General features: G+C 50.0%; 1 protein-coding gene across 2 annotated transcripts; it reads right to left on the bottom strand.

Moving 5' to 3' along the window:
• Positions 1 to 1,228: 1,228 nt before the first annotated feature.
• ELK1 (ETS transcription factor ELK1) lies at positions 1,229 to 15,781 on the bottom strand. Of its 2 annotated transcripts, none has more exons than XM_072815783.1 (6): positions 15,625 to 15,781; positions 7,368 to 7,641; positions 4,696 to 5,145; positions 3,435 to 3,881; positions 2,689 to 2,790; positions 1,229 to 2,604 (listed from the first exon to the last, which is right to left on the bottom strand). In XM_072815783.1, exons 2-6 carry the CDS (start codon positions 7,575 to 7,577, stop codon positions 2,506 to 2,508), a joined length of 1,308 nt encoding a protein of 435 aa, XP_072671884.1. In that variant the 5' UTR covers positions 7,578 to 7,641; positions 15,625 to 15,781; the 3' UTR covers positions 1,229 to 2,505. The 2 variants fall into 2 exon arrangements, with proteins under 2 accessions (XP_072671884.1, XP_072671883.1); XM_072815782.1 differs by having other exon boundaries at positions 7,368 to 7,611.
• Between the last annotated feature and the right edge of the window lie 297 nt (positions 15,782 to 16,078).

The raw sequence follows: 16,078 nt of genomic DNA, 5'->3' as shown, positions 1-16,078 counted from the left end.
CCTGCGTCAGTGCTGTACACCATCCTTTCCTTAGCAGGGATGCTCAGACACAGCTATGGCCTCGCCCACTTCTCCCACACACCCACCCCACCAGTCTCCCAGGGCCTCATTTTCCCAATTCTTCACACACAGAGAGCCTCTGATTCAAGTCCCTCATGAGCTGTTCCACACACCCACTAATGCGCTGCTTAGCCGTTGGTTTCCACTCAACACGGTGCCACGTTCCTTCTCGGCTCTTGCTCCAGACACCTCTGTGTTCTCCCAGACTATTTCAGTCCTCACCATCCTTTTCTCTCGTGCTGTCTCAGTCCCTGAGCCTCTGGCCTAGACTGGTGTGGTAACTGTAATCAATCTGCCACTTGCCTCTGGTACACACATGCATGCATGTGAACGAGGCGCGCACACACACACACACACACACACACACACACACAAGCTTACAGCCTCATACTCCCCCAGTCAGAGCCAATTTTTCTTTTTCTCAGTTTCTGACATAGTCCTTGCTGGTCTCACATGAATGGTGTCCACATGCACGATCACGTGTTCTCAAATCTTGTGCCTCACAGCCATTTTCTCTCACACAGTCAACTCTTCTGTGAGGCTGCCTTGCATGGAGCTTCACTCATGGTCATCTTCAGAACACAGTTGGCTGCTTATTTACAGTGAAGTTCCTTGCTTGCACACGGTCCCTGACCATCTTCCCCCACACGTTCCTCATGCTCACGCAGGCTCAAGCGTCCTTTTGGTCACTCGGTCTGTCCTGCTCACCATCATCAGCCCGTCCAGTGGTGTCTGAGGTACAGTCCCCACTACCGTTGCCATTAACAGGACTTCACACATACCTCCAGCCTCTTGTAGGGTGCCTTAGTATGCAGCCAGTCTCACAGTGATCTTCTGACACACAGCTATAATTTCTTATGATGACATGGACACATCGTCTGTGGTTTCAGCGGCCACACTCTATCACACACACACACACACACACACACACACACACACACACACACGACTCCACACGCATATATACGTGATCACAGCTTTCCACATTTTTCTCTTCTTTGCACACCTAGTTACAATTTGCAGTCTCTCCAGCTATTTCCTGCACACACTGTCACGCTGTCTCTTGCAGTCAATCTCACACCTTCACTGCCTTCCACATAAAGTCATGCCTGTCACAGTCAGTCCCAATGGCTTCAAGGAAAGAAAAAAAGGCTAGCAGCCTCCAGTATCACCTTTAAAAATATATATTTACAGGAACAATTCCCCATTCTCTGGGACTCTTAGAAAAAAAAAGATCCATTTTTGGGGAAGTAAAACAAACAGTGGAGACAGGTGTAGCACCGTCCCCCAAATCACCAACCCCCAGGTCCCCAGGCCCGGGCTGGGCCGGTGCTGACAGGAGGTGAGCCCAGGAGTCCTTTGAACCCATCCTCTCCAGCCTGGAATTCAGATAGGACAGGCTTTATGTCCCCCATTCCTCCCTCCCAACTCCAGGGACACTTAAAGGGTCCTTTGTACCCGCCCGCAGGAAATTGGGGGGCTGGGAGGGAGGGAGCTGAAAATACACGTTTGGTATCAAAAATAAACACTTGGGAGTGGCAGGAAGATTCCTCCCCCAAATCCCTTCCTTCCCACCCACCCCATCTCAGATATAGGAAGAGATGCTCCCCTCTCCCCTATTGAAAAGCCCTGTTTAAAAATAGATTATACTATCAAAATGGCAGGGGGTAGGGGACAAGGAGACCTGGAGTACTGGCTGGAGGGGCCCCCCAGACGGGGACCACTCCCCAAAAAAACCCTCCATTGGGAGGTAACAGGCAGGACTCCAGGAGTTTGGCAGATACAGGAATGGCTTCTCAGGGGGAGAAGAACAAAAGGAGCATTCCTCCCTGGCCAAAATGGTGGTATCTGAGAGAAGGCTGGGGAGGTGGAAATTCCTATTTCTAGGGTGTGAGTCTTCCTTGGCCAAGGCTCCCAAACCGTTAAACGGCACAATTTCTTCCTGGACCCTTGGGTATGGCCAGGAATAATAAAACTACAACAAGCTATCTCTTCTACCCACACCCCAAAATGGAGACAGGGCTCCCTCAGCTTCCCAAGGGCAGGCTGAGAAATAAATAAAGAAAGGTCCTTCTCAAGCCAGACCCCGATTGTCTCATCTTGGGGAGAAAATGTGGAGATGGGGGAGATGTCCTCACCAACCCCCCCAGAAGGGTTGGGCCAGGCTCCTCCCAGTGGCCTTCAAAAAATAAATAAATAAACCGTCTCCACCAATGCAGTAGGAGACGTGTAAGGGCGGCCACTGAGGAACTGACCAAGAAGAGAGAAGTTGTATGTTTCCTGTGGAAGGGTTATTGAGAGATCCTTCCTAGAATCCCTACCCCACCACAGCTAGAGCACAAGTCTGTCAGCTGAACTATGTTTCTCCTTGAGACGGCTGGCTGGAGAGAAGTTCAGGGCCATGGATGGAGTGACCCCAGAAGGGGGTGGTGGTGGTGGTGGTAGTCATGGCTTCTGGGGCCCTGGGGAGAGCACCACGGGGGTTGAGAGGCCATCCACGCTGATGGAAGGGATGTGCACCTGGGCGCTGCCACTGGACGGAAACTGGGGACAGAAATAGGGAAAGATCACGGATGGGGGCCATGCTAGGGTCTCTCACCCTTTACAATATGGGTGAAGGGATCCTACCTGGAAGGAGAGCTTGGCTGGACTACGGGGTGCAATGGGACTCAGGGTGCTCCAGAAGTGAATGCTGGGGGGCAGCGAGCTGGGTGTCAGCAGCACCGGGGTCTGTGGGGGAACAGATGGTTGGAGCTCAAGTGAGTAGAGAGCAGGTGTGGGAAAATGGAAGGACCTTGGCTCCTGTCCCACCAGATTTCCCGCTCAGACATCTGAGATCACCCTCCCAAAGTACACAGGCTTACACCCTAACTACTAAGGTCAAGCCCATGACACCTCTCCCATGTCACAGACAGCCCCTCCCAACTCCAGAGAGCCCACCTCTAGCTTCATTGGGCGAGACCACGTATAAGACCCCATCCACATGTCGCTTTTAAACCTCACAATCACTATCCCATCAGCTTAGGATCAACTTCCAACTCAGATCCCCCACAACCCATACACCTCCCAGGAAATCCGCTAAGAAAACCCCAGACCAAAAAGCCCCGTGCAGGTTCCCCAAGCCACACCCCAACCCAGAAAAGTTCCCGCCCCCAGCCTCGCGGTCTCGTCTCCCCACAAAACTCCCCAGACCCGTCCTTCATTCCAGCCCATCCTTCAGCAGGGGAGACTAGCCCGCCCTTCGTTAATCAAGCCCCGTCCCTCCAGCCAATCCCCCTCGAAGGCTCCACCCTCCCGCTCACTCAGGGATAACCACACTGGCCCTTGCAGTCTAGCTCCTCTCTCACCCGCCCCACCTCTTCACAGGCACTCACCAATGTGTGCGTAGGTAGCAGGGACGGGGTCAGCGCTGGCCCCGGCGCCTGCAGCCCGGAGCCAGTTCCTGATCCTGGAGTCCGTTCGGGTCCTGGCCCACCCAGCAGGCTCGGGCTGAGTGGGAGCTCCAGGTCCCGGGGCTTCCGGCCCTTCTGAGGCTGGGCGATCTCTGTGCTGGAAGCAGTGGAAGCCGCGAGGCCGCCCACCTGCGCTGCAGTCTCCATGACGACCGCGGGCAGCCGGGCCGGCACGCCCTCCGCAGGAGGGACTTCCGGCCCGGCCTTAGCGGCTTCCTGTACAAACCCCGCCTCCCCACCGACGGCGGCTTCCAACTCTTCCTTGGGCCCGTCCACTTTCACTTCTGGGGGCAGTGGCCTGCCCAACCCAGGCTCCACATTCAGCTCTTCCGATTTAGGGTTCTGGGCCTCGGGTGGGGTCAGGATGACCTGAAAGAGGAGGGGGGGCGGGCAGAGGGGGTGCGTAAGGATTGCTGGGTTAGTGAAGCCAAGGACTTGTCTTGGAAAGTATGACTTTGTATTGTGGGGGGGGTGCATGACTACACATCAAGGCAGGTCCAAGAGCAGGAGGTGGGGCTTTGTCAAGGATGTGAAGCTTCTTCTGGCAGCTTCTCTTTGGGGACAGAGATCCCCTAAGGATGGGCCTCCTGGAGATACTGCCCTCATTCATGAAAACAGTGGTTCTCAAAAATTTGCTTTAGTAGGACTAGCAGCATGCGCCTCATCTGGAAACTTATTTAAAAAAAAACAACGAATTTTTGGGACACGGGTGGCTCAGTGGTTGAGCGTCTGCCTTTGGTTCAGGGCATGATCCCCAGTCCAGGGATTGAGTCTCGCACAGAGGGAGCCTGCTTTTCTCTGCCTATGTCTCTGTCTCTCATGAATAAATAAATAAAATCTTAAAAAACAAAAACAAACGAATTCTTGTGCTCATCCCCAGATCCATATGAGAAACTTTGAGGGGCAGGCCCCAGAAATCTGTCATTTAAATAAAAAGCCCTCCAGGTGATTCTGATGGACACTAAGGTGAGAGAACCTATGCATTAAGCAAATAAATTCAGGGCACCTTGCCTAGCTTAGTACTTGTATGGCTCTCCTCTGTAACCCCCTCTCCCAAGGAACCTCTGTGTCCCTCCTTCCACCATATCTAAATAGGATGTTTATGTCCCTTCTACCAGCCCCCCTCCTCATCTGGGAATTGTACATCCACTCTCTTACTGAATTTCCATACTCCAGTCCTTACCTGCAGAGGCAGGCCAGCCTCCTCCGCCTCCAGGCAGGCCTCCAAGGGGCTTGGACTGGTGCTCCTGCTCCCAGACGGGGGCACTGCTGCTCCTGAAGGGGCGGTGTTGGGGAGCACTGAGGCAGGCCGAGGATGAGGGGGTGGCTGTGGCTGTGGCTGCAGGGACTGGATGGTGAAGGTGGAATAGAGGCCTGAGCGCATGTATTCATTGCGGCTGCTGCGCGCCAAGCCACCAGGGCCTGCCATTCCTGTACCCTTGGGTGGGCCCGATTTCCCCGAGGCAGGATCCCCGGGGACAGCATGTACAGTGGCGGGAGCCACATTTGCCACAGTAGAGGTGATAGACACCTCGGGCTGTGGCGGGCAGTCCTCAGTGGAGCACCTCGCGACTTCCGGGTAGGATACAAACTTGTAGACAAATTTCTGGCCGCTCACTTTGCGGATGATATTCTGGGAAGGGAGGAGACAGGATAAAGGACCTTAGAAGAAAGGACCAGAGTGGAGGGAAGATATGGATGAGGGGGCAGAGGGGTGTGTCTCCTAGGGTCCTTCTTTCCCCTCTCCTGTCTTTTTACATATACACTATTCCTCCTCTGTCTGCTCTTGATTGGGTATCCCCCACCCCGGCTGACTTCTTACTGGCGTCTTTCCCAATCTGGGGCCTTCTCCCTTCTCCTTCTGTTTCTACTCCTCTTCCCCATTGTGATTCCCCTCTCTGTATTCTTCCCAGTTTCTCTCCTTTCTCTCTTCTCCCTTCCACAGCTCTTCTTTTAGCCTACTGCCCTTTTCCCCTTGCCCGGTCTCCACTCCGTGGCTCCTCCCCATCCATCCCTCTCATCTCATAGCTCTTCATCTCCATCTGTCCAATCCCCCACCCCCACATCCTGTGGTAGCACTCCATAGTGGGGCCCACCTAGGAGTCAGTGCAGGAGCAGGCTTTCCTCCTGGCTCCAGGAACCAGGGGTGTCTGTGGGCTAATTGGGCCCAGACCTTGGGGGTGGTTGCCAGGGCAGTCGTGGAGTGTAGCTGATGCAGCAAGACAAGAAAATGAAGTAACTGATGTAAATATTGGAAGAGACAAAATTAAGATTGAAGAATGCCGGGATGAATTATTAACATAGAGGATTATTTAAAGCTATTGGTCTAGATGTAGAACAGGGCAAGGTCACTAGGGGGAGAACAGGCTGAGAAGCCTGATTCTTTTGTTTTGGTTTTGGTTTGGGGGCTTTTTTTTTTGTTGTTGTTGTCATAGTTTATTTCTTGTTCTAGTTGTAACCGAGGAGCCTCATTCTTAGTACTATGGTACGGGTTTAGGCTAAGGCAATTAGAAAATGAAGTGACTGATAGCAACTAAGATAAGGCCATTAAAGTACTGGCATACATATTGGGGGGAATCTCAAGGCTGGCAGGGTGGATCGCAGAACATGTTTGGAATATTACAGGATAGGTCTGGAGGGTCCCAGGGATGTTGCGGTGGTCTCAAAGCACAGAATGAGGCAGCCTCAATATTGTTTTGGAGGTTTCAGCTAAAGGAATAAAATATGAGAAATCTGAGAATCAAATAAATGCTATAATTTATGGCGTGTAGCATAGGTCTAGGGCTGTTGTGGGGGACAAGAGGCATCTGGGGGGCACTAGGGTATCCTAAAGACATCTTAATGCTGGTCAGGTATGTCACAGGGTGGGTTTGTGTTTTTCAGAAAAGGAATGAAAAGGGATATTCATTAATGTTTTGGAAGTTTCAGATAAAAAAGAAAATGAAATAGCTGGTATGTTGTCAGGGAGGAGAAATCCAGCACCGGTCTGGGAGTCTGAAAGGATGAGAAAAATTCAAAGTTTTAGCTACAGGAGTAAGATGATAAAATAATATACACTGATGGGATGCCTGGGTTGCTCAGTGGTTGAGCATCTGCCTCCAGCTCAGGGCATGATCCCAGGGTCTTGGGATCGAGTCCCACATTGGTCTCCCCACAGGGAGACTGCTTCTCCCTCTGCCTAGGTCTCTGTCTCTCTGTGTCTCTCATGAATAAATAATTAAAAATCTTCAAAAAAATACACACTGGCATGGACCAGCATTGCTCTAAAAATGCATGAGAATAGGGTATAGACCTGCACTGTACATATTGTTTTGGAGGTTTCAGCTAAAAGAATAAGAGAAGAAAAGAATTGATAAAAGTGTTTGGGATCCCACAGCATGAGGTAAGAAAAGGTTAGTACAATATTGTAATAGACATTCTAATGCTGGGAATAAGAATATACTGGAATAAGAGTAGGTTATGAAATAACTGAGGAAGTCCAGGATTGGTCCAGTTCCAGAAGGCAGGAGGAGAAAGAGTCATTATTAATGGTGCTTTTGTAATTTTTAGCTATAGGAATAAGATAAGAAAATGAAATGTGTGGGGTGTGGTGGAACAGTATGACTTTGAGGGCCTCAGAAAGGGGGTTAGTAGGGGTCAGTATTAATAATACTATGAAGGTTTCAGCCAAAGCAGTAAGACAAAGAAAATACCTGAGATAAACGTTTGAGGTGCCCAACATTGGTCTAATAGTACGAGAGGATAAGGTAAAAAATAGTAAACTCTGTTTTCAAAGTTATAGCTATGACAAGACAAGAAAATGAAATAACTGCCATAAATGTTGGTGGTTCCCAGTCCTGGTTTCAGAGGCCTTACCTTGTCATAGTAGTACCGCAGGGCCCGGCTGAGCTTGTCATAATTCATGTTGGTCTTGTTCTTACGTAGCCCCCACAGCCGGGCCACCTCCTCAGCATCCACCAGCTTGAACTCACCGCCATCCCGTGAGGTCCAGGAGATGATGTGGCCATTGCCTTGCTCTCTCAGCAGCTGCAGCAGAAACTGCCACAGCGTCACAGAGGGGTCCATCACTGGCGGAGTGCTCACGCCATCCCAGGGGTACCTGGAGGGCAGATAGCTCAGAGCTGAGAGGCTGAGAACACAGAAGGAGGCAGAGGTCAGCAAGAGGAGGATTCCTTTCTTGCCTTCTTGTCTCCACCTCTGTCCCCAAAGCCTACCATCATTCCCTAAACACCTTCCGACTAAATTCTAAGCTCCTCAGCCTGGCTTTAGAGACTCACCAGAATGGTAGGAAACTTTTGGAGACAAGAGGACGGTGTGAATGTATTTTGTATGTGGGACAAATATGCATCTTTGGGGGCCAGAGGGCAGACTATGGTAGGCAAAATAATGCCCTCTCAGAAATGTCCATATCCTAATTTCTGGCACTTATGAGTGTGTTATGTACATGACAAAAGGAACTTTGCAGATGAACTTAGAGTTATAATAGTTCCCTCTTATCTGCGGGGGATCTGTTTCAAGACCCTCAGTGGATGCCTGAAACTGTGGACAGTACTAAATCCTACACAGACTATGTTTTTTCCTATAAATATACACAGTTTATGTATAGGTTTAATTTATAAATCAAGCACAAGGGATTAACAACAATACCTGAACAATTATGGCAATATACCATGATAAAAGTTATGTGAATGTGCTCTCTTTCTCAATATCTTATCGTTCTGTACTCACCCTTCTTCTTATGATGATGGGAGATGATTAAATACCTACATAATGAGATGAAGTGAGGTACTGATGTAGGCACTATGACACAGTGTTAGGCTACCACTGACCTTCTTGATGATAGGTCAGGAGAATCATCTTCTCCTTGACCACGGGTAACTGAAACCATGGAAAGCAAAGCTGTGGATAAGGGGGTATTACTGTACGGACCTCAGGGAGATTGTTCTGGATTGTTTGAGTGAGCTGAATCTAATTGCAGAAACCCTTACAAAAAAAAAAGGAAGAGGCAGAAAGAGAGCTCAGAGAGATGCAAGGACAGAAGAGGCAGGAGAGATTCAAAACATGAGAGGGACCTGATTTGCCATTACTGGCTTTGAAGCTGGAAGAACAGAGCTCCAGCCCAGGAATATGGTTGGCCTCATAAATGTGGGAAGGACCCTCAGCTGACTGTCAGTCAGGAAACAGAGACCTTAATCCTACAACCTCAAGGAACTGAATTCTGCCAGCAACTCGAATGAGCAGGAAACAGGTCATTCCCTGGAGCCGCCAGGAAGAAACACAGCCCTGCCCACACCCAGGTTGCAGCCTGGTGAGGCTATGTTGGACTTCTGACCTCCAGAGTGCCAAGATAATAGTTTGCATTGTTTTAAGCAGCTTGTGACTTGTGATCATTTGTCGCAGCAGGAGTAGAAAGCTAGTATAGTGGGGATCCCTGGGTGGCTCAGCGGTTTAGCACCTGCCTTCAGGCCAGGGGCCTGATCCTGGAGTACCAGGATTGAGTCCCACATCAGGCTCCCTAAATGGAGCCTGCTTCTCCCTCTGCCTGTGTCTCTGCCTCTCTCTCTCTCTCATGAATAAATAAATAAAATCTTTTTTTAAAAAAGCTAGTATGGTGCTCCTCACCTGAACGTTTTCATTTGCATCCTCTGTTACACCAGACATGAAGTTTTCTAGGAGGTTCCTTCTGCTAGCACATTGCAAAAGCTGTTTACTCTGTGGGGCTCCCTTCTTTTACCTAGAAGTCTTCCCCATCATCTGAGTCCCAGCCACGGGAGTCTTGCCTTTCTGAAGCCTTCCTGAAACTTAGTGCCTGCTCCCTCTGCTTTGCATTCCTCAGGCCTCTTACTGTCTGTGTTCTCCTTCTTGATAACAGCAAAGACTAACATTTGTTGAGCTCATAATACTTGGCTGCCATTGTTCAAATCAGATAATATGGCCTACCAGACCATAGCTCAGGCTCTAGGGCTGGATTGCCAGGATTGGAATCCTGATTCTGCTACTTATTAGCAGTGTGACCCTAGGCATATTCTTTAAATTCTTTCTACCTCAATTTTCCCATCTGTAAAATAGGGATAATAACACACTCACCTGTAAAATAGGGATAATAATAATATCGAGTTCATAGAGTTATTGTACAGATTAAATATAATGTGCCTGGAGTGTGAGAAGCTTTTAATGTAGTTTCCAATTTGTTCATAATTCCTTATCTGCTATTCCAAAATCCCCAAAGTGCTAAAAACAAAACTTGGGGCACCTGGGTGGTACAGTCGGTTAAGCGTCTGACTCTTGGATTTTGGCTCAGGTCATGATTTTAGGGTTGTGGGATCGAGTCTCTGCATCGGGCTCTGTGCTCAGCGTCCCATCAGCTTGGGATTCTCTCTCTCCTCTCTCTTCCCCTCCCCTCTGAGCACACACCAGCTCTTGCTCTCAAATAAATAAATCTTTGAACAAAAAACCCCCCTTCTTTATAACCCTTTGGGCAGCAAATCCAGATGTAAAATGAACAAGGCCCTTCCTGGTCTTTATTGATTCTCACTTAGCGTGATCGTTCAAACATTCTGCTACAGAAATCTGAATGTGGCTGATAACTGAGCCCACTGAGGGGGTTATGTAACATCTTGTATGTGCCCCTTGCCACCTTTCTAAAATCTGAAAAATCTGAAATTCTGAAACACATCTGGCTCCGAGGGTTTTGGATGAGGGCATGTAGACCTGTACTGCTATTTTTATAGGTACTGACTCATTTATCTTTCATCACAACTCTGGAAAGTAGGTGCTCTTTATTATCACTCATTTACAGAGGAGGAAGCGGAGGTACAAAATGTCCAGATGACGTCTATGGGCCACAGAGTGTAAGTGGCACAGCCAGGCTTTGGACCCATGCAGATTCCAGTCGTCGTCGTCTAAGCATGTAACCATTAGGCAAACCTGCCCTCCATGCTGCTCCCTCAGCATGTCCTGTAGAGAACAGGACCCTCCCTGCTCACTGCAGCCCCCCCCTCCCATAACTGCCCTCTTCGCTGAGGGTGAATTGGAAATAAACACGAAGCTTCCTATTCCTGAAGGAATGAGCTTTCATCAGTCAACTGTTCACTGGCTGGGACTGTTGGATTAAGAATAAGACCTTCCAAACCAGGTTTCAAAGAACCTTTCTCTGTTATTTGTAGCTTCATTCTTTAATCTGTAAGGAAATATACAGTATATGATCCTTTCTCGTGTCGGAGCGCTTAATGAAGTTGGCTGAGCAGACACAATTTTGGGCTATTACGCAAGTCACAAAGCCACGGAGTGTCCACATTTGAGAGTCCTGTCATCAGAGACTTCACTGGGTTTACTTCAAAGACCTGCTTGTTTCAGAGGGCACAAAGAGTTCAGTGTGACTCCTGGTGGTGAAGACAGGCAATTTTACTAGTTCCTCTTTTGGCTGCAACAGGACCTACCCATTAAGGGAAAATCTGACCAGCTGCGCCAAGCCTCAACAGCACACAGGGTTTTGTATTTTGGTTATTACTGTATTTCCCACCTGACCCCTAATAAGTGTCCTAGTAATCTGCCTTACTCAGATGGGTTTATTTCTCTGTCTCGTTCATTTAGCGAGCATCTTTGAGCGCCTCCTATGGGGTCAGCACCTATTGAGTGCCTCCTGTGAGCGCCTCCTGGAGATACAGCAGTGAACAAAACAGAAATCCCTGCTCTCGGGGAATTCATGTTTTAGTGGGGAAGACCGTCAGAAAAGAAGAGAAAGGAGTGAAAGAGTACGTCAGCTGGTGAGAAGAGCTATGGAAAAAAGTGAAGCAGGGGAGGAGCTGTTATTTTTGAAAGGGTAGTCAGGGGAGGGTTAGGCACTGCAGAGGTGACATCTGAGCAAACACCTAAATTAAATGAGGCGAGTCAGGTCTGTGATGACGCGGGCAGCAGGTGGATCCAGGCAGGGTGAATGACCCTGAGGCTAGAGCACACTGGGCAGCTCAGAGGAAGACAGTGGAGCAGGGCAAGGTCAGAGAGGAGGGAGTAAAGGGTGCAAAAAAGTAGCAGGAGGTGAGAAGAGAAGGGCCGTGGGGCCCAGACTGAGTGAGGCTTTCTCAAGCCCTTGTGCAAGGACTCTGATGCTGGCTGAGAGAAGAGCCACAAGGGGGTCATGAACGGGGGGACCAGGCCGTGACTTGCATTTTAACAGGATCCTTCTGGCTGTTATGAGGACAACTGAGTGTAGGGGCTGAAGAGGCTACTGTGACAGTCCAGGTGAGACTTGCAGTGGAACTGCTGGGGGAATGGCTGACTTCTGGATAAAATATGAACACAGAGTGAGCAGTGTTTGCTGACAAAGTATGAGGCAGGGAAGGGAAGTGAGAGACAACAGCAAGGGTGAGTCTAGGTTTGTGACCTGGTCGCCTGGAAGGATGGAGCCAGGACCCATGGAAACGGGAGCACCACAGGAGAGCTGATTTTGAGGCAAGGTCAGGAGGTCAATTTTGGAGATTGTCTCAGAGGCCTGTTAGACACCTGTATGTATGCTGTGAGTAATGACAGTGGTTTTAAGAACAGTCATACAACTATTTTCCTGTGTGTCACACATTGTTTTGAACATTTAACTCATGCAACCATCACAGCCACACTGTGGGGTGGGATTATGATCCTCCCATTTTCCAGATGAGGAAATAGAGGCATAGAGTTTAGTCATTTGCCCAAAGTCATGCAGCTGGAAGTTGGCAGAACTGGGGTTCAAAGCTGGGCAGTCTGGCTGCAGGTAGAGATCCTAGCACTTTACAATACCAGCTCTCTATCAAGAGAGACAGAGAGGGAAGACCCTAGAGGCTGAGTGGGGAGGGTTCCCTGAGAAGTGACACGTGAGCAGAGACGGGGAGGATGGGAGGTAGCTAGCCATGTGGACATCTATGGACATTGCGTACAACGACTCTAAGGTGGCCATGAGCTTGGCACTCTACATCACGGGCATGGTGAGCTCACCCATTTCCCACCTCTGAGGCTATGTACGTGCCCTTCCCCTTTCTCATGCCCGATAAACTCTTTATTCTATAATCATCAAATTCTGCTATCTTCTAGACAGAATGAATCCTTCCTCTGTGTGATCTGTGTGCTGAATAAACTGTCTGCTCTTGCAGATCTGTTCTCTCTGGGCCTTTGGTCTCCCACTCCTCTGCCTTGTTCTAGCTGTGCAACCTTGAGCAAGTTACTCAACCTCTCTGGGTCTGTTTCTGCATCTGTAAAATATCTTCAAAATATACTATTCTTAATGGCTTTTGCGAGGATCTAGTGTCAATATATATAAAGGACTTAGAAAAGTATCTCTGGCATGTGGTAGGCACTCGACAAATGTTAGTTAGCTCTTAGCTTGTCTATCAGCCTTCACCCTCCCACCAGCCTCCAACCTTATGTATCACCATGGCCTATACCATCTGGGTCCCATCACCGCTCTGACCTTGCCTCCTGCTTGCTTGCCTGCCTGCCTGCCTGCCTGCCTCCCTCCCGCCCTCTGCTCTGCTCCAGCCACACTGGCCTCCTTCACGTTTCTTGAATGCACTAGGCACAGTCCCACCTCAGGGCCTTTGCACTGGCTGTTCCTTCCACCTCCAGAACACTCTTCCCCTAGATATTTTGTCTTCCTCCCTGATCTCCTTCAGGCCTTAACTCAAGGGTCACCTTCTAAGTGAGGCCTGCCCAGTGCCCAAGATTTCAATCACTCCCGTACTCTCTCCCTGTCTTCCCGACTTCACTTTCCTCCTTAGCGCCTAACATACTATCTAATTTTACTTACTGTTTTATTTATATAGTCCGTCTCCCCCACTTTTAGCAAACGTCTGCTCCACAAGGGCAGGAATTTCTGCCTGTTCTGTTCCTTCCCATATCCCCAGCACCTAGAAGAGTGCCTGGTACTCAGTAGGTGCTAAGTGTTTGCTGAACGAACAGTCCCAACTAGTTTCTTTAGCTAGTTTTCGTATACCCTCTTCATCTCCAACCCTTCCCTCCCCTTGCACCCTGATTTGTCTGAAATAATATTTTTCACCTTCATGCATGCAACAAATTCTTATTGAGCACCTAGTATATACTAAGTATATTTACCCAGCAGTAAATAAGCAGACAAAAAAACTAAACCCTCATTGGACTGACTGTTCTAATGGGGAGGGACAGTGAACTGGTAAACTACACAGTGTGTCTGATAGTGATGAAGGGCAAAGGGGACCACTACTGCAGAGAAGGAACCTGAGTCCTGTTAAGTATGTAGGTTCAGATGATCAGGGGCAGGCTGACATTTGAATAGAGCTCTGAAAGGACTCACATACAGATCAGGGGAACGACGTTATTCCAGGTAGAAAATATAGCCAATGCACAGGCCCTCAGGCTGGGCTGTATCTGGCGTGTTTGATTTGAGGATGAGTGAGGAGCTTTGTATGGCTGGAACAGAGTCGGAGGGACAAGGTGCAGGAGGTGCAGCCAGAGAGGTTACTTGTCTTATTAACTCTCAGATATGTTCACACTGGAGGGGATTCTGGTTTTGATGCCTCCATTTTACAAATGAGGAAGCAGGTGCGGAGAGAAAGTGGTTAAATCACTCAGATCATATGGCTGCTGCGATTGCGGGTGGATGGGTGCTGAGAAAAAGTGTGGAATGGAGACAGCTCTGCAGGCGGGGGGGAAACTAGCAAAAACAAAAGCTTGGAGACGGGAGGTGCTTTGTTTTTTAAGGAGTGGGGTCTCATGTGGCATGGGATGAAGTGAGAAAGGGGATCCTCAAAAATTATTCTGTGTTCTGAGGGGCAACCTAACTGGGTACTTACCTCTGAATAACGTATTGAGCCCCTTGTGCCGAACTTTCCTGAGTACCTGTCTCACAGGATTGTGGTGAGGACGAAATGAGGTCATGGATATAAAGCACTTTGCCAGGTACCTAGTAGGTGCTCAATAAACGTTAGCTCCTAATGGCATTATCGCTATCTTGAATGCATCCGTTTATTGCAGTGAGGCAGAATGTCTTAGGGATTAATGATGTGTACGAGGGGGATGTGTTCTAGAGTAAAAAAGAGCCAGGTTCAACAAGCACACAGGATGATCCACCATTAAGAAGAGAGGAAGCAGGGAAGGCCATGGACTGATCCACCACAAGGAAAGGAGGGACAAAATAAAAGCACCCTCCTGGAGAAGAGATTACAAAGCACTGGACTCAGGGGAGGGTATGGGGGTGTGTGCCTGGATGCAAGCACATGGGGAACAAGAAGGCCAATGAACAGATCCACTGCAAAGGCGGGGGTGGAGGGGAGTGCAAAGGCTCATCTTCTTTATGGGGGGCAAGGGGAGCAGAAAGGCATCTACTCTGCACAAGAGTAGATGGGGTGAAATGCCATCACACGGACTCATTAAAAGGAGAAGGGAACAAGGCCATGGAATGAGCTACTGAAAATGGGGAGTTCAAAAACACGAAACTGACCCACTATTAAAAGGAAGAGAGAAGCCCAAGGGCTGGAGAAACAGTCTGAAAAAAAAAAAAAAAAGAGGCTAGGGCAATGGGCTGATAACGACAAGGGATGTGGATACTAGCATTCAGACCGATACACTGTAAAAGATAAAACCATGGGACTGATGCACTGGGGGACTGGAGGAGGCAGGAATACAACTTCACAGATTAACTCACTGTTAAAGGGGGTGCGGGGGGGGTGCAACACGCCATGGACTGATTCACTACAAGGAACAGAACTACAAGGCCACAGACGGGGCCCTTGAAAGTTGAGGACAGGAGAAAATAAACAGTCAGATGCACCTTCTGTCAAGGAGGGACAATGCCCGAGGCTGCTCCCCTCTAAGTGGGGGTGGGGGCGGGGCAGGACCACGGACGAGTCCACTGTAAGGTGGGGTGGGGAGAACTATAAGCACGCAGACCGATCCATTATAAAACAGGAAGGGGGGTCAGGCCACGGTCAGATCGACTACAAGGGGCGAAGGGAGGGGACAATACCACAGGCAGGTCCACCAGCCGTGGCGGTGGCGGTGGGCAGTTGAACACCAGCAGGCCATGGGCCAAGCCACATCCCTCGCGCGGGGGCGGGAAGGATACGTGGGGTCACGGACGGGCCCTCCACCCTCCAGGCCCCGGGCTCACCTGTGTGTAGCGCAGTGGCAGTATTGGCAGCTCCGGGGGGCGGGGGCTCCATGCGCAGCCCCACCGCCCCCCAGGCCCGGGCTCCGAGGTGGCGGTGGCGGCGGTGGCGGCGGTGGCGGCGGCGGCGGCGGCGGCACCTAGAAGCCGCCCCTGCGTTTCCTCACGGCTCACGTGGGCCCCTGGAGGAGGAGCCGAGCATTCCGCGGCTGGTTGATTGGACACAGCGCCTTGGCTCGACCGCGCGGCTTCCAGGGTTGGGGAGGCGGGCCCTGCCCCGCAGAGCTAGGCCATGATTGGCCCGAGGAGAACTGATGGAACGCAGATAGCCGCCTGGGTTCCGAGGGGGCGTGCTGGGCCCCGCTGGCGCTTCACGCTGATTGGCCCAAGGCTGACAGCCTGTGGGCGATTGACAAGATTCTGGGGGCGCCTGCCTGATAATAATTGGCCTGCATGG

This window comes from Canis lupus, chromosome X (genome assembly GCF_048164855.1).
Source record: "Canis lupus baileyi chromosome X, mCanLup2.hap1, whole genome shotgun sequence".
In the NCBI taxonomy this organism is placed as follows: Eukaryota; Metazoa; Chordata; class Mammalia; order Carnivora; family Canidae; genus Canis; species Canis lupus.
Note: the sequence above shows the minus strand (reverse complement) of the source record. Positions and strands in the feature narration are given on the sequence as shown.

Bases quoted from the DNA above. Each gene is read 5' to 3' on its own strand.
- ELK1 (XM_072815783.1), bottom strand. From the start codon at position 7,577: ATGGACCCCTCTGTGACGCTGTGGCAGTTTCTGCTGCAGCTGCTGAGA. The intron at 2,791-3,434 runs GTGAGTGCCTGT...GTTCCCCCACAG, and splicing joins TGCTACCTACGCACACATTG to ACCCCGGTGCTGCTGACACC. The intron at 2,605-2,688 runs GTAGGATCCCTT...TTCTGTCCCCAG, and splicing joins CAGCCAAGCTCTCCTTCCAG to TTTCCGTCCAGTGGCAGCGC.